At 45.4% G+C, this 18,605-nt stretch overlaps 1 protein-coding gene across 1 annotated transcript; it reads right to left on the reverse strand.

The window, feature by feature from the left end:
* Nucleotides 1-363: 363 nt before the first annotated feature.
* LOC124029108 (target of Nesh-SH3-like) lies at nt 364-17,081 on the reverse strand (the record flags this gene model as incomplete). Its single annotated transcript, XM_046340944.1, has 13 exons — nt 17,001-17,081; nt 10,788-10,926; nt 10,520-10,594; nt 9,211-9,417; nt 8,766-8,843; nt 7,102-7,314; nt 4,491-4,556; nt 3,733-3,819; nt 1,261-1,323; nt 934-966; nt 847-885; nt 621-710; nt 364-505 (listed from the first exon to the last, which is right to left on the reverse strand). Coding segments are annotated over exons 1-13 (1,313 nt in total), but the record flags the coding sequence as incomplete, so codon positions are not given.
* Nucleotides 17,082-18,605: the final 1,524 nt, after the last annotated feature.

Below are 18,605 nucleotides of genomic sequence, written 5' to 3' on the forward strand. Positions count from 1 at the left end.
TCTGCTAGGTTCAAGTGCCTTCCCGAGGCAACCTGCAGTTCTTGATCAAGTCTCCAGTCTGTTCTCGTCTTTACGAGTAGTATTATGCCTTTTGTTTTGTAAAGTATCTTTACTGGATTAAAAACTCTGTTTTCGCCAAGTCGCTTTTGGGTCCTCATTCACCTGCATAACAGTGTTTCTTTGAAAAACAATTCCATTTCTACGTTTCCCCAAACTTTTGAACGATGGTGTTTGTTACTATGCATTTGCATTGTAGTCGGAGTACATAGACAGGTACAGTGTCCCACTCTCCCCACCTGTGGTGTCGTTGTCTGTCTTTTCCCAGTCTAGAATGATGAAGGAGGGGCATCCCTCCACCGTTACCACGGTGAGGTTGGAGGCGGAGACTTAGGCGGGGCTGTCACGTTTGTCTCCCCGCCCTCCTCCTCTGGGAAGTAGCTGAGAGAGGTGGTGATGGAACAAGGCTCGTCTGGTTTCTTGTCCGTCTTGTAGACTACATGGGGTGCTTAGGGAACAGAGATCACATTTAAAGGATCTACTGGTTCAAATCAACCATGTAGTCATTTTCTGCCAGGGACAATAGAAGTACATGATAGTTACAATAAGTTTTTTATACTTACCAACGAAACGTTTCTTTCCCAATGCGTCCACGTCAGAGGCTGGTAGGGAGCTGAATAATGAGGAGTTCTCCCAGGTTTCAAACCAGATGTCTGTGAGAGGATGAGAAAGGACAAGGATATGCTTTAGAGCTCCACAAAACACATTTAAGGATTGTCCTCACATGGGGCACCAGTAATGTAGGTCTACTTAGGACATAATTTAGCTCTGAATTGTGATCGGTTATACCGTTGGCTGATGGTGCAGTCGTTGTTGTGTGTCTGCGGTCTTGGCAGGTTTAGTCGTCACTGACGGAAACTTCTTCAAAATGGAGGCCTTGTCCGTTTGCTTCCAAGACATTCAGCTTGTCTGTAGAGAACAGAGTTTGGAAAGCACGTTGTTTACAACAACAAAAAAAGATTGTAGTTTTTCTTGGCTTTCTCAATATTTCTATATTTGCTTAGAGGAAAAGTGCCTTTGAGGTTGTAAACATAAGCTCAGCCAAATGACAAACTTCATGATGACAAAATACTCTTTCACTAACAGCTGGTTTATAATGGAGTTTGGGAACTGGTGTACACCCCCATTTCAGGCAGTGGATGATGTATAGAAAACTGCTCAATGTTCAATTATGTGTTATTATTACAACCAACTAAACCTTACTCATATCACCAGGTTTGCCAACCAGGTTGGTCTTTTTGTTGACAGGAATGGACGGACGAGATCCTGAAAAATAGAAATCAAAGGAAACAACAGTCAATCACATAACCACTAAACATTACAATTTATGCGAGAACCATTCATTCGTCTCTCTGGTGGTGTTTTTTTGCCTTGAAGAGGTCATCTTAAATGAAAAACAGTGGAACACTCTTTCACCGCCACTTGTAGAATAACCCAAATAACTTGACCATTGTTGACACAATCGGCAATATCTAGAGAAAACATCAGGATTTCATCACGTATCTGACATGCACCATCGGTCATACACTGTTAGAGAAAAGCTTTCCAAAAAGGGTTCTTCTGCTGTCCCCATAGGAGAACCCTTTTTGCTTCCAGGTAGAACTCTTTTGAGTTCCATGTGTAAAGGAACCAAAAAGGGTTCTCCTACGAGGACAGCAGAAGAACCCTTTTAGGTTCTAGATAGCACATCATACTGATGACCATGAGCTGTGGAACATTATTTGGGCATCTTTATGCCTGGAAGGAACTATATGGACTGTATAAATAAATGGATGGTAAAACCTCATACCCTACGCCCAATGAACCTTAAAACATGAACAATCCTTTGTAATTCCTTGAGGTTTTACACATGTTCTGAAAGTTACCCAGAACTAAATGCTTAACCTGTTACCAATTAGCGCTCTGTTGCATTGAGGCCAAATTCTTCACAATCAAGGAATTGTTCCTAATCCATAAGAAAATATGCTAAATGCAAAGCCCCAGTACATAAAAGCTGGTGTAGCTCTGAAACATTTTAGCTGGTAATATAAAACAATATGGGTCCGTTACTTTCCATCAATTACATGTAAATATCCATGTTTGAAATAATGCCAGTTTGCAGTTAGCACTGCTTTATCCAACTCTACAGTTTCTAGAAAACATGGTTCTACTTCAAAAGAAAAGCTTTCCCAAAATGTTTTCATGTTGTCTTTCAGGATAGCATATTTACATTTACATTTAAGTCATTTAGCAGACGCTCTTATCATATGTTATACATTTATAAAACTGTGAGTCTACTGAAATCGGAGTAAGAATATATATTTCTCTGCAATGACAGTGTTCTACGTAATCGTAAAACAGTGCATTTTTCTAGCCACATGGAACCAGCATAAATAAAGATTACAAATGTTTCACATTGTACAGAACATGCAGTTAACCTTGATCATAGGTGACTGCATGATCAAGTGACAAGCCACCAAACACAATCATTATTGACTGCTGACTTGTTCTGCCTTTGCACTGTGACCTGTCTTCTCATGCAAAAATATTAGTCCACTAAGTCTAGTTCATACAAACACAAATCTGTAACCAAATGCAAACATTGAATTCCTGTAGCTGATGAAAAGCTGATGCCATGCTCTCCTGATTGCATGATGGGTCCTCTAAACACTGGCACCTCCACAGTGATGCACTAGCCTGTGAAGATTATTGTTCTTCTTAAGTCAATACTTGCAATCAGGCCAGAAGCATGTGGAACCTACCCAGGAAAATAGATTAAAATAACAATCAGGCCAGAAGCATGTGGAACCTACCCAGGAAAATAGATGAAAATAACAATCAGGCCAGAAGCATGTGGAACCTACCCAGGAAAATAGATGAAAATAACAATCAGGCCAGAAGCATGTGGAACCTACCCAGGAAAATAGATGAAAATAACAATCAGGCCAGAAGCATGTGGAACCTACCCAGGAAAATAGATGAAAATAACAATCAGGCCAGAAGCATGTGGAACCTACCCAGGAAAATAGATGAAAATAACAATCAGGCCAGAAGCATGTGGAACCTACCCAGGAAAATAGATGAAAATAACAAACAGGCCAGAAGCATGTGGAAGGCCAGAAGCTACCCAGGAAAATAGATGAAAATAACAATCAGGCCAGAAGCATGTGGAACCTACCCAGGAAAATAGATGAAAATAACAATCAGGCCAGGAGCATGTGGAACCTACCCAGGAAAATAGATTAAAATAACAATCAGGCCAGAAGCATGTGGAACCTACCCAGGAAAATAGATGAAAATAACATTTGAGCCGCCCTCCAAACAAAATGTCAAGTTCATTACACAGTGGCAGGGCTATTATAGAACACTTTATTTCTTAACATGTGGTAAGAGAAAGTGCAATGCTTGGTGAGAAACACGCCAAAATAAGGTTCTTAAAAATAAGCTAATGACCCTCAGACGTCATACTTTCCAAAAAAGGAAAGTATTTTCCAAAACCGGATGAACTGAAGCCTTTGGTCGAATTCTTAGTGATGGTCGTCAGTGTTTTGATCAAAACAAGACGTATTTTACATCCAACATGGCCGACTCATGCAGTCTGGGCGGAAATGATGGCGATGGAAGCTAGCGTGTGTCAGTGTGGGCAGGGCTAGCTTTGCGCAGGGTGCAGATAAGACTGTATTCATGCCATTTTACCATAGAACTGGTCCTCAATGGAAGAGAAGCCTGAACGGCCCAAAACATCAGGGTTTATGTCCTCCAACAGCGAGTTGTTTGTGTTTGCTGCAGGAAAAGTACTAAGATTAAAACCTATTCCCAAACCTATTGTGTCTTTGAGGGAAATGTGGCGTGTCCAGACACTTGAAGACATCGATGGTATCTGAACATGTCAATGATGATAGACAACTCAACCACATCTCATGCTCAATGAGGACAGTACAGGACTGACATGCATACAATCATGCGCAGGGTGAAACCCAACCATAAGCAGCTCAACATTGATTGAGGCTTCCAGTTTGCCAGTTTGTGACAGAGAAACAGCATTGGTTATGTAGCTCGGCATACAAAGAGCCTGATCTTTGAAGACCTCTGAAACTGCTTCGGTTTCATGAACTGAGTTTCCCCACCACCACAAATGGGTACTAACACATACCTCCCTAAAAAGAGCAGTGATTACTTAATACCCCTTTGATTACTCGTTGTCATAAGCTTTTGAAGCCTGCAACAGCATTGAATCTGCAGAAGCTTCCATTAACACCAAGACCCTTGGACAACGTATGGATAGACAGACTGATGGGCTGATGAATGGATGGATGGTTAGACAGACACATTATTGACAAACAAAATGAATGGGTGAAGGACACCGATATTGGTTGATGATGCCGCCACAACGCCAACAAACTGTATGGGTTAATGGATGAGAGACACAGAGGAGAAATATCAGCTCTTTTTACCCATTCTCAGTCTGTTCCAAACGACTGGTTTGGGGAGGCCGGTTCCTTTGTGATGCTTACCATTGGCTGTGGAGAAGAAGAGTGACTGTTATGGAAATAGCAGCTAGTATTGTTAGCTCAGACTTAATTCTTCAGGAAAAAATAGATTAAAGATGAATCTCCCAACAGGCCTTGTGAGGAGGAAAATAAATAGGAAAAGGAGGAGATGGACCAGCGGAGAGTCCTGTCAGAGCTTCAGCCTCAAGTGAACAACGTGTTTCCCCAAAGACAGTGGAAAGCTCTGTCTTAACATGGCTGACCCGTGCTGCGACCAGAATCTACAACATGCTGACCGTATCTGACAGATCTTCAAAAAGTAGTAGTGATTTCTTCAGATGGTGCGAGAGTCGAGAGATGGATAGATTGGACAGCCAGGACAAATCTTGCCCACGGAGATGACAAGCTACGTTGAAGCATGACCGATCACGCTCTCCACATGTTGTGCAAGGTGAAATTAGGCACTTGATGCCAAACCAACTCTGCAATCTTTGCCTGACCTCAATCTCTGCCCATATATGACAACATGTGTGGTTGGTTTGGAGGAAGTACTGCATGCACACTTGTTACACAGGGTTTGTGGGGGTAGAGGGGATTTCAAGAAAACCACAAGGAGATGACATAGTAGGAGGAAGAGGAGGATGAGGAGGAAGATGAAGTGGAGGAGAAGAAAAGGGGAGAGAGAGATTCCATTACCCCTGGTGTCCTGGAGGTCTGTGATGAGTTATTAGCCCTACGAAGAAGAGATGAAGAAGAGGAAGAGGAGGAGGATGGGGTATCTTGTCTTGAGCCATCAGTGAAGGGAAAGAGAGGGTTTGTGGCAGCAGGAGACTTCATGGTCCTGCCTATCAGTGTGATGGCCGGGCCATGGGGTTTCAAATTTCTCTGGCTGCCTTGACCTAGAAAACCACAAAAACAATTGTAGAACCTGTTACAATGTGTAGTCTCAATGTTAAAGACAATGCTGTTGTGCCATTCAGGTGTGCTGGGAGCCACGGCCCTTAGGAGTGGAATAGTGGGGTTAGTGAGGATGATTCAATCAATGATCTCTCAAATAAATCTGCAGCATTCAATAGTGTAGTTTGATTGAAGGCATCTACTGTAGTTCCCTAACATGAGCTCTTAACTCATGTTAGCCTTGTTGTTATAAGTGTTGCATGTTTTTGTGTACTTTTCATTAATTTTGTGACGTAAACAATATTTACTGTAGGATCTTTCAAGCATTTTTCATGACTGTCAGATTGTGTATGTCATGCAGATATGGATAATGCAGTAATGTGGTTGATAATGTGGTGGATGGTGCAATAACGGGCATTCAGTCCAACTCCTGATCATGACCTGTGGACCAATGAGTGTGCATTAAAGCTGGACAACAACACTGAAGCTGTGGACCAATGAGTGTGCATTAAAGCTGGACAACAACACTGAAGCTGTGGACCAATGAGTGTGCATTAAAGCAGGACAACAACACTGAAGCTGTGGACCAATGAGTGTGCATTAAAGCTGGACAACAACACTGAAGCTGTGGACCAATGAGTGTGCATTAAAGCAGGACAACAACACTGAAGCTGTGGACCAATGAGTGTGCATTAAAGCTGGACAACAACACTGAAGCTGTGGACCAATGAGTGTGCATTAAAGCTGGACAACAACACTGAAGCTGTGTACCAATGAGTGTACATTAAAGCTGGACAACAACACTGAAGCTGTGTACCAATGAGTGTGTATTAAAGCTGGACAACAACACTGAAGCTGTGACCCCATGAGTGTGCATTAAAGCTGGACAACAACACTGAAGCTGTGGACCAATGAGTCTGCATTAAAGCTGCACAACAACACTGAATTGGCTAGTAATGTTAGCTCAGACTTAATTCTTCAGGAAAGAAACAGATTTGAGATGAATCTCCCAACTGGCCTTGTGAGGAGGAAAATAAATAGAAGAAAAAAAGACAGGACAAAAACAGATGTGATTTTGTGTGGAAAGGTAGCGTGTTATACAGTAGGTGATGGACCAGCGGAGAGACCTGTCAGAGCTTCAGCCTCAAGTGAACAACGTGTTTCCCCACAGACAGTGGAAAGCTCTGTCTTAACATGGCTGACCCGTGCTGCAACCAGAATCTACGACATGCTGACCGTATCTGACAGATCTTTCTAAAAGTAGCAGTGACTTCTTCAGATGGTGCGAGAGTCGAGAGATGGATAGATTGGACAGCCATGACAGATCTTGACCGCGAAGATGACAAGCTACGTTGAAGCATGACCGATCACGCTCTCCACATGTTGCGCAGGGTGAAATTAGGCACTTGATGCCAAACCAACTCTGCAATCTTTGCCTAATCTCAATCTCTGCCCAGATATGACAACATGTGTGGTTGGTTTGGAGGAAGTACTGCATGCACACTGGTTACACAGGGTTTGTGGGGGTAGGGGAGATTTCAAGAAAACCAAAAGGAGATTACATAGTAGGAGCAAGAAGAGAGGAGCAGGAAGAAGAAGAGGAGGAGCAGGAAGAAGAAGAGGAGGAGGAGGTGAGGAAGGAAGGAAGGAAAATGGGAGGAGAGAGAGATTCCATTACCCCCTGTTGTTCCGGAGGTCTGTGATGAGTTATTAGACCTGTGAAGAGGGGATGAGGAGGAGGATGAGGAAGAAGAGGAGGAGGATGGGGTATCTTGTCTTGAGCCATCAGTGAAGGGAAAGAGAGAGTTTGTGGCAGCAGGAGACTTCATGGTCCTGCCTATCAGTGTGATGGCCGGGCCATGGGGTTTCAAATTTCTCTGGCTGCCTTGACCTAGAAAACCACAAAAACAATTGTAGAACCTGTTACAATGTGTAGTTTCAATGTTAAAGACAATGCTGTTGTGCCATTCAGGTGTGCTGAGAGCCACAGCCCTTAGGAGTGGAATAGTGGGGTTAGTGAGGATGATTCAATCAATGATCTCTCAAATAAATCTGCAGCATTCAATAGTGTAGTTTGATTGAAGGCATCTACTGTAGTTCCCTAACATGAGCTCTTAACTCATGTTAGCCTTGTTGTTATACGTGTTGCATGTTTTTTGTGTACTTTTAATTAATTTAATGACGCAAACAATATTTACTGTAGGATCTTTCAAGCATTTTTCATCCTAAAGCTTCCACAATCTTGAGGAATAGAGTCATAGATGCTGTTGGGGCTAAGCAGTGCAGCGTAACCATGACTGTCAGATTGTGTATGCCATGCAGATATGGATAATGCAGTAATGTGGTTGATAATGTGGTGGATGGTGCAATAACGGGCATTCAGTCCAACTCCTGATCATGACCTGTGGACCAATGAGTGTGCATTAAAGCTGTACAACAACACTGAAGCTGTGGACCAATGAGTGTACATTAAAGCTGGACAACAACACTGAAGCTGTGGACCAATGAGTGTACATTAAAGCTGGACAACAACACTGAAGCTGTGGACCAATGAGTGTACATTAAAGCTGGACAACAACACTGAAGCTGTGGACCAATGAGTGTACATTAAAGCTGGACAACAACACTGAAGCTGTGGACCAATGAGTGTGCATTAAAGCTGGACAACAACACTGAAGCTGTGGACCAATGAGTGTGCATTAAAGCTGGACAACAACACTGAAGCTGTGGACCAATGGGTGTGCATTAAAGCTGGACAACAACACTGAAGCTGTGGACCAATGGGTGTGCATTAAAGCTGGACAACAACACTGAAGCTGTGGACCAATGGGTGTGCATTAAAGCTGGACAACAACACTGAAGCTGTGGACCAATGGGTGTGCATTAAAGCTGGACAACAACACTGAAGCTGTGGACCAATGGGTGTGCATTAAAGCTGGAAAACAACACTGAAGCTGTGGACCAATGGGTGTGCATTAAAGCTGGACAACAACACTGAAGCTGTGGACCAATGGGTGTGCATTAAAGCTGGACAACAACACTGAAGCTGTGGACCAATGGGTGTGCATTAAAGCTGGACAACAACACTGAAGCTGTGGACCAATGGGTGTGCATTAAAGCTGGACAACAACACTGAAGCTGTGGACCAATGAGTGTACATTAAAGCTGGACAACAACACTGAAGCTGTGGACCAATGGGTGTGCATTAAAGCTGGACAACAACACTGAAACTGTGGTCTGAGATGACGTTGACACCGTGGACAGCAGACAGACAGCGGAGTGTACGTAGACCAGCCGAGGCAAAACACAGTGAGAGCATTCATACGATGAGGTCATCGTTACCCAAGTTGTTATTATTGGCTTTCTCACTGCCCAGGGCGGGGGTTAGCAGTGATGCTCCTTTCTGTGATTTGCTGAGAGCTGTGTGGGGAAAAAATGGTTTTATCTGTTTCTGGAGGGTTGGGTTACAGTGGTCTGTAGAGAAATTCAAGATAGGCAAGTAAGCTCTATCTGTTACTCGGGCAGCACTCTCAAAGACTACCCATTGAGGTAAAGGAAAGCAAAGGATTCCTGCCTCACTTGATAAAAGTTAAAATGTCCCTAATAGCTTTAGATACCAGTACGTCTTTCTGTTTCAGTAAACATCTAGGTTTTTTTCCAAAGAGAGTTAGGCATTTTAGATAACTTTTTTGAGGGGTACCAGAGTATACTCTGATGCCCTTAACATTACATTACAGACTATTTAAAAGAAGAAGAAGGTAAAAGAGAGTTGAAAGGTGGAAATTACCAGAGGAAGGGTTATGTGTCTTCACTGTGGCGCTAGTAGGTCCCCTGGGTTGGGTCTTTCCCTGTTGCTTTTCACCAGGTGGAGAGGGGTTGTTAAGGACAGGGGTGGCAGAGGAGGTACTGGGGGTTTTGGTGGGCAGGAGTTGGGGGGAGGCAGGAGGGAGGTCCACGAGATGAGAGGAAGCATTTCTAATACTGTTTCCTCCGTCTGGGTGAGAGAGAAGAGGGAGGTCAACTATGATTATGGGGACTGGAATCTATGGAGTCACATAAGGACATACCTTATGGAACATTTTGATGCCCAATTGTTGAGGTCAATATCAACAGTTCATAGACAGGCATTCAAATCCATCTCTTTGGCTCTGAGATGAATGTCTCTGAATGCCTTTCATTGACTGTGTAAGATTGTAGTTATTTATCTTTTTTAAATAGTGGTTTCAGGTTGATTTAACTTTGTCACATAATGTAGTTGTACCTCATTGAAATACACACAAAGTCTTTATATTTAGAGGGACAGAAGGGACAGAAGTATTTAGAGGGACAGAAGGGGTACAGGGCAAATTTGTGCTGCCTTTCCCGAATGGGAAATTGAAGCACGTTTTTGCATGCAGTGTTGTCATGCAGACTGTTTAAACCCAGCATTGCCACTGGCTTTAAGTGCAACAACTCTGTAAACCAATGAGATGACAGGGATGAAACATGGAGAGAGATGATTGAGACGGCTGATGTCAAGAAAGACGTCATGGTGATGGACACAAACATAAAATGATGGATTTTGATGGACACTGCTGTAGAAAGAGAGTCACAGAGGATGTGGGGATAGACATGGGAAGAACAAACAGCAAAACAATTGGAAAAGGATGGATGAATAGATCAATGGATGAGCTATGGGTGAAAGAAAGAAAGAAAGAAAGAGTGGAAGAGAGGGGTAAAGGTAAAGTGCAGAGTTGGACTTATACAGTATGAAGGGAAACTGAGCAAAACAAGCAGCCAATCCTCTCACAGCGCCTGAGGTCTAAGCAAAACAAAATCCCCGTCATGCGTGTCCTTGGCATTTGCACTGGCAGAAATTTACGCGCATACTTCCAACTCTGTGGCGGCACCGTCCTGTGCCACCATCATCTCCACGATCCAGGGACTTTCTACCTCTCAGTGGACTCAAGGCATGCCAGCATGCAGCCAATCACAATGAACAGCTGCGGTTCTCACCCCCACCCCAGCCCCCCCCCCCGCAGCAGCGTAGTGGACATAAAGCGATGACTGACTGCGAATAAAGCTTGATATGATTCAAAATGTCAGTCGCTGTTTACCCAGTGGGAACTGTGGCCATTGAGGCTCATTGGAGCGGGGGTCAGGCCTAGCTTCCAGGTGTCTCTCTGGTGGTGCTGTAGAAAATAATATCATGTTTCATAAAGTGTGAATAGGAACGAAGTGCAAAGGTAGCGAAAGGTGTTGGGCAGGAAATGTGTTTGACCACAGAAGGTCTTTAAAGACAGTGAAAATAGTAGTGTTTTGGCAACAATAAAAAAAAACAATGTGAAAAGTTAAGTGCTTTAGAATGAGAGAGAGAGTAATCACCAAAAGCGGTCTTGGGAGCTCCTGGGAAACCTTGGTTTTTGGTCAGAGGGAGTCTAGGCTGAGTCTTATTGTGAATAGCTGGGAGAGAAAGGGAATCAAGAGGAGATAGGCAGGATTTCAAGTAGATGCAACATATTCCCTATGTCTAAAGTAGTGATGCTGTAAACCAACACTTTACATTACATAGGCATTATACCATATTAAAACAGTGGAAAACAGTGTAATATGCAGCTATATCCTCAGAAAGCAGGTGTAACAAGGGTAAGTAGCATTTAGCTGTCAGGACCTATACACCTGGAACAATATCATGACATACTCTACATTCCTGTACATTGGAATAAAGCTTAGGTAAGGGTGTTGCCTGGACATGCATATGGACATGTAGCATTACTCGCTGTTTCATTTGGATGCAATATAAAAGTTCTGGTTTCAAGTGATTACACTGAAATGGCTTACCTGGACGAGTGGGAAAAGTGCACGGGACATGGGTGGTTTCTGAGAAACAAAAACAATCTACAGTTGGTGGACGTTTTTATTGCCACCAGATCCACAGCCACAGTTCATATGTCAACGCTAATACGCTACCCGCGCTAAAGTCATGTTTCAGTTTTATGGTGAGGATAGCGTTGTGCTTTGTGCTGTCTCCCCTTGAGTGCTAAATCACTGAGAGTCTCCCTTGAGACATCTAGCGTACCTAAAGTGCCCTACAGCCTCCCTTAATGGCACATCCATCACTGAGAGTCTCCCTTGAGACATCTAGCGTACCTAATGTGCCCTTCAATATCCCTTAACGGAACATACATCACTGAGAGTCTCCCTTGAGACATCTAGAGTACCTAACATGCCCTTCAACATCCCTTAACGGCACATACATCACTGCGAGTCTCCCCTTGAGACATCTAACGTGCCCTTCAACATCCCTTAACAGCACATACATCACCGAGTCTCCCTTGAGACATCTAGCGTACCTAACGTGCCCTTCAGCCTCCTTTAATGGCACATACATCACTGAGAGTCTCCCTTGAGACATCTAGCGTACCTAACGTGCCCTTCAACATCCCTTAACGGAACATACATCACTGAGAGTCTCCCTTGAGACATCTAGCGTACCTAAAGTGCCCTACAGCCTCCCTTAATGGCACATCCATCACTGAGAGTCTCCCTTGAGACATCTAGCGTACCTAACGTGCCCTTCAATATCCCTTAACGGAACATACATCACTGAGAGTCTCCCTTGAGACATCTAGCGTACCTAACGTGCCCTTCAGCCTCCCTTAACGGCACATACATCACTGAGAGTCTCCTTGAGACATCTAGCGTACCTAACATGCCCTTCAGCCTCCCTTAACGGCACATACATCATTGAGAATCTCCTTGAGACATCTAGCATACCTAACGTGCCCTTCAACATCCCTTAACGGCACATACATCACTGAGAATCTCCCTTGAGACATCTAGCATACCTAACGTGCCCTTCAGCCTCCCTTAACGGCACATACATCACTGAGAGTCTCCTTGAGACATCTAGAGTACCTAACATGCCCTTCAACATCCCTTAACGACACATACATCACTACGAGTCTCCTTGAGACATCTAACGTGCCCTTCAACATCCCTTAACAGCACATACATCACTGAGAGTCTCCCTTGAGACATCTAGCGTACCTAACGTGCCCTTCAGCCTCCTTTAATGGCACATACATCACTGAGTCTCCTTGAGACATCTAGCGTACCTAACGTGCCCTTCAGCCTCCTTTCACGGCACATACATCACTAAGGGTCTCCCTTGAGACATCTAGCGTACCTAACGTACCCTTCAGCCTCCCTTAACGGCACATACATCACTGAGAAATCTCCCTTGAGACATCTAACGTGCAATTCAACATCCCTTAACGGCACATACATCACTAAGAGTCTCCCTTGAGACATCTAGCGTACCTAACGTTCCCTTCAACATCCCTTAACGGAACATACATCACTGAGAGTCTCCCTTGAGACATCTAGCGTACCTAACGTGCCTTTCAGCCTCCCTTAACGGCACATATATCCCGGAGAGTCTCCCTTGAGACATCTAGCGTACCTAACATGCCCTTCAACATCCCTTAACGGAACATACATCACTGAGAGTCTCCCTTGAGACATCTAGCGTACCTAAAGTGCCCTACAGCCTCCCTTAATGGCACATCCATCACTGAGAGTCTCCCTTGAGACATCTAGCGTACCTAACGTGCCCTTCAATATCCCTTAACGGAACATACATCACTGAGAGTCTCCCTTGAGACATCTAGCGTACCTAACGTGCCCTTCAATATCCCTTAACGGAACATACATCACTGAGAGTCTCCCTTGAGACATCTAGCGTACCTAACGTGCCCTTCAACATCCCTTAACGGAACATACATCACTAAGAGTCTCCCTTGAGACATCTAGCGTACCTAACGTGCCCTTCAACATCCCTTAACGGAACATACATCACTGAGAGTCTCCCTTGAGACATCTAGCGTACCTAACGTGCCCTTCAGCCTCCCTTAACGGCACATACATCACTGAGAGTCTCCCTTGAGACATCTAGCGTACCTAACGTGCCCTTCAGCCTCCCTTAACGGCACATACATCATTGAGAATCTCCTTGAGACATCTAGCATACCTAACGTGCCCTTCAACATCCCTTAACGGCACATACATCACTGAGAATCTCCCTTGAGACATCTAGCATACCTAACGTGCCCTTCAGCCTCCCTTAACGGCACATACATCACTGAGAGTCTCCCTTGAGACATCTAGCATACCTAACGTGCCCTTCAGCCTCCCTTAACGGCACATACATCACTGAGAGTCTCCCTTGAGACATCTAGCGTGCCCTTCAGCCTCCCTTAACGGCACCTACATCACTGAGAATCTCCCTTGAGACATCTAGCGTACCTAACGTGCCCTTCAACATCCCTTAACGGAACATACATCACTGAGAATCTCCCTTGAGACATCTAGCGTACCTAACGTGCCCTTCAACATCCCTTAACGGCACCTACATCACTGAGAATCTCCCTTGAGACATCTAGCGTACCTAACGTGCCCTTCAACATCCCTTAACGGAACATACATCACTGAGAGTCTCCTTGAGACATCTAGCGTACCTAACGTGCCCTTCAACATCCCTTAACGGAACATACATCACTGAGAGTCTTCCTTGAGACATCTAACGTGCCCTTCAGCCTCCCTTAACGGAACATACATCACTGAGAATCTCCTTGAGACATCTCGCGTGCCTAACGTGCCCTTCAGCCTCCCTTAACGGCACATACATCACTGAGAATCTCCTTGAGACATCTAGCATACCTAACGTGCCCTTCAGCCTCCCTTAATGGCACATACATCACTGAGAGTCTCCCTTGAGACATCTAGCGTACCTAACATGCCCTTCAACATCCCTTAACGGCACATACATCACTGCGAGTCTCCCTTGAGACATCTAACGTGCCCTTCAACATCCCTTAACAGCACATACATCACTGAGAGTCTCCTTGAGACATCTAGCACCTAACGTGCCCTTCAGCCTCCTTTAATGGCACATACATCACTAAGAGTCTCCCTTGAGACATCTAGCGTACCTAACGTGCCCTTCAACATCCCTTAACGGAACATACATCACTGAGAGTCTCCTTGAGACATCTAGCGTACCTAACGTGCCCTTCAGCCTCCCTTAACGGCACATACATCACTGAGAGTCTCCTTGAGACATCTAGCGTACCTAACGTGCCCTTCAGCCTCCCTTAACGGCACATACATCATTGAGAATCTCCCTTGAGACATCTAGCATACCTAACGTGCCCTTCAACATCCCTTAACGGCACATACATCACTGAGAATCTCCCTTGAGACATCTAGCATACCTAACGTGCCCTTCAGCCTCCTTAACGGCACATACATCACTGAGAGTCTCCCTTGAGACATCTAGAGTACCTAACATGCCCTTCAACATCCCTTAACGACACATACATCACTGCGAGTCTCCCTTGAGACATCTAACGTGCCCTTCAACATCCCTTAACAGCACATACATCACTGAGAGTCTCCCTTGAGACATCTAGCGTACCTAACGTGCCCTTCAGCCTCCTTTAATGGCACATACATCACTGAGAGTCTCCCTTGAGACATCTAGCATACCTAACGTGCCCTTCAGCCTCCTTTCACGGCACATACATCACTAAGGGTCTCCTTGAGACATCTAGCGTACCCTAACGTGCCCTTCAGCCTCCCTTTAACGGCACATACATCACTGAGAAATCTCCCTTGAGACATCTAACGTGCAATTCAACATCCCTTAACGGCACATACATCACTAAGAGTCTCCCTTGAGACATCTAGCGTACCTAACGTTCCCTTCAACATCCCTTAACGGAACATACATCACTGAGAGTCTCCTTGAGACATCTAGCGTACCTAACGTGCCTTTCAGCCTCCCCTAACGGCACATATATCCCGGAGAGTCTCCCTTGAGACATCTAGCGTACCTAACATGCCCTTCAACATCCCTTAACGGAACATACATCACTGAGAGTCTCCTTGAGACATCTAGCGTACCTAAAGTGCCCTACAGCCTCCCTTAATGGCACATCCATCACTGAGAGTCTCCCTTGAGACATCTAGCGTACCTAACGTGCCCTTCAATATCCCTTAACGGAACATACATCACTGAGAGTCTCCCTGAGACATCTAGCGTACCTAACGTGCCCTTCAACATCCCTTAACGGAACATACATCACTAAGAGTCTCCTTGAGACATCTACGTCAACATCCCTAACGGTGCCCTTCAACATCCCTTAACGGAACATACATCACTGAGAGTCTCCTGAGACATCTAGCGACCTAACGTGCCCTTCAGCCTAACGGCCCTTAACGGCACATACATCACTGAGAGTCTCCTTGAGACATCTAGCATACCTAACGTGCCCTTCAGCCTCCCTTAACGGCACATACATCATTGAGAATCTCCCTTGAGACATCTAGCATACCTAACATGCCCTTCAACATCCCTTAACGGCACATACATCACTGAGAATCTCCCTTGAGACATCTAACGTGCCCTTCAACATCCCTTAACAGAGCACATACATCACTGAGAGTCTCCCTTGAGACATCTAGCGTACCCACGTGAGAGTCTCCTGAGACATCTAGCCTCCTTTAATGGCACATAACGTCTCCCTTGAGACATCTAGCGTCTAACTGCCTTTCAGCCTCCCTTAACAGCACATATATCCCGGAGAGTCCCTTGAGACATCTAGCATACCTAACATGCCCTTCAACATCCCTTAACGGCCCTTCAGACATCTAGCGTACCTTGCCTTTCAACATCCCTTAACGGCACATACATCACTGAGAGTCTCCTTGAGACATCTAGAGTACCTAACATGCCCTTCAACATCCCTTAACGGCACATACATCACTGAGAGTCTCCTTGAGACATCTATCTAAGTGCCCTTCAGCCTCCCTTAACGGAACATACATCACTGAGAGTCTCCCTTGAGACATCTAGCGTACCTAACGTGCCCTTCAGCCTCCCTTAACGGCACATACATCACTAAGAGTCTCCTTGAGACATCTAGCGTACCTAGTGCTCCTTCATAACGGAACATACTAACGTGCCTTTGAGACATCTAACGTGCCCTTCAGGTCCTTAACGGACCTACATCACTGAGTCTCCTTGAGACATCTAGCGTACCTAACGTGCCCTTCAACATCCCTTAACGGAACATACATCACTGAGAGTCTCCCTTGAGACATCTAGCGTACCTAACGTGCCTTCAACATCCCTTAACGGCACATACATCACTGAGAGTCTCCTTGAGACATCTGAAAGTCTCCTTCACCTCCCTTACATCTAGAGACCTAACATGCCCTTCAACATCCCTTAACGGAACAGTCTCCCCCTTGAACATCTAACTGAGAGTCTCCCTTGAGACATCTAGCACCTAACGGCCTTCCTCAGCCTCCTTTAATGGCACATACATCACTGAGAGTCTCCCTTGAGGACATCTAACGCCCTTCAGCCTCCCTTAACGGCACATACATCACAAGATCCCCTGAGACATCTAACGTGCAGCCTCCCCTTAACGGCACATACATCACTGAGAGTCTCCTTGAGACATCTAGCGTACCCTAACGTGTGCCTACATCACTGAGACCTCCTGAGACATCTAACGGCTTAACACATACATCACTGAGAGCCTCCTTTGCCTTCACCTCCCCCTTAACGGCACATACATCACTGAGAGCCTCTTGAGACATCTGTACCATCTAGCGACCAGTTTTGATAGCCTTTAGCTGTACCCTCATACTCTTCCTTTCTCTGTTCCGCGGGTGATGGAGGTAAACCCAGGCCCCGCATGTCCCCCAGGTACCCTCATTTGTTGACTTCTGTGATCGAAAAGTCTTGGTTTTTATGCATGTGTCAACATCAGAAGCCTCCTCCTAAGTTTGTTTTACTCACTGCTTTAGCACACTCTGCTAACCCTGATGTCCTTGCCGTGTCTGAATCCTGTCTCAGGAAGGCCCACCAAAAATTCAGAGATTTCCATACCCAACTATAACATCTTCCGTCAAGATAGAACTGCCAAAGGGGCGGAGTCGCAGTCTACTGCAGAGATAGCCTGCAAAGTAATGTCATACTTTTCCAGGTCCATACCCAAACAGTTTGAACTACTAATTTTGAAAATTACTCTCCAGAAACAAGTCTCTCACTGTTGCCGCGCTGCTACCGACCCCCTCAGCTCCCAGCTGTGCCCTGGACACCATTTGTGAATTGATCGCCCCCCATCTAGCTTCAGAGTTTGTTCTGTTAGGTGACCTAAACTGGGATATGCTTAACACCCCGGCAGTCCTACAATCTAAGCTAGATGCCCTCAATCTCACTCAAATCATCAAGGAACCCACCAGGTACAACCCTAACTCTGTAAACAAGGGCACCCTCATAGACGCCATCCTGACCAACTGGCCCTCCAAATATACCTCTGCTGTCTTCAACCAGATCTCAGCGATCACTGCCTCATTGCCTGTATCCGCCACGGAGCCGCAGTCAAACGACCACCCTCATCACTGTCAAACGCTCCCTAAAACACTTCTGTGAGCAGGCCTTTCTAATCGACCTGGCCCGGGTATCCTGGAAGGACATTGACCTCATCCCGTCAGTTGAGGATGCATGGTCATTCTTTAAAAGTAACTTCCTCACCATTTTAGATAAGCATGCTCCGTTCAAAAAATGCAGAACCAAGAACAGATACAGCCCTTGGTTCACTCCAGACCTGACTGCCCTCGACCAGCACAAAAACATCCTGTGGCGGACTGCAATAGCATCGAATAGCCCCGTGATATGCAACTGTTCAGGGAAGTCAGGAACCAATACACGCAGTCAGTCAGGAAAGCTAAGGCCAGCTTCTTCAGGCAGAAGTTTGCATCCTGTAGCTCCAACTCCAAAAAGTTCTGGGACACTGTGAAGTCCATGGAGAACAAGAGCACCTCCTCCCAGCTGCCCACTGCACTGAGGCTAGGAAACACGGTCTCCACCGATAAATCCATGATTATCGAAAACTTCAATAAGCACTTCTCAACGGCTGGCCATGCCTTCCGCCTGGCTACTCCAACCTCGCCAACAGCTCCGCCCCCCCGTAGCTCCTCACCCAAGCCTCTCCAGGTTCTCCTTTACCCAAATCCAGATAGCAGATGTTCTGAAAGAGCTGCAAAACCTGGACCCGACAAATCAGCTGGGCTTGACAATCTGGACCCGCTATTTCTGAAACTATCTGCCGCCATTGTCGCAACCCC

This window comes from Oncorhynchus gorbuscha, unplaced genomic scaffold (genome assembly GCF_021184085.1).
Source record: "Oncorhynchus gorbuscha isolate QuinsamMale2020 ecotype Even-year unplaced genomic scaffold, OgorEven_v1.0 Un_scaffold_5543, whole genome shotgun sequence".
Taxonomy (NCBI): domain Eukaryota; kingdom Metazoa; phylum Chordata; class Actinopteri; order Salmoniformes; family Salmonidae; genus Oncorhynchus; species Oncorhynchus gorbuscha.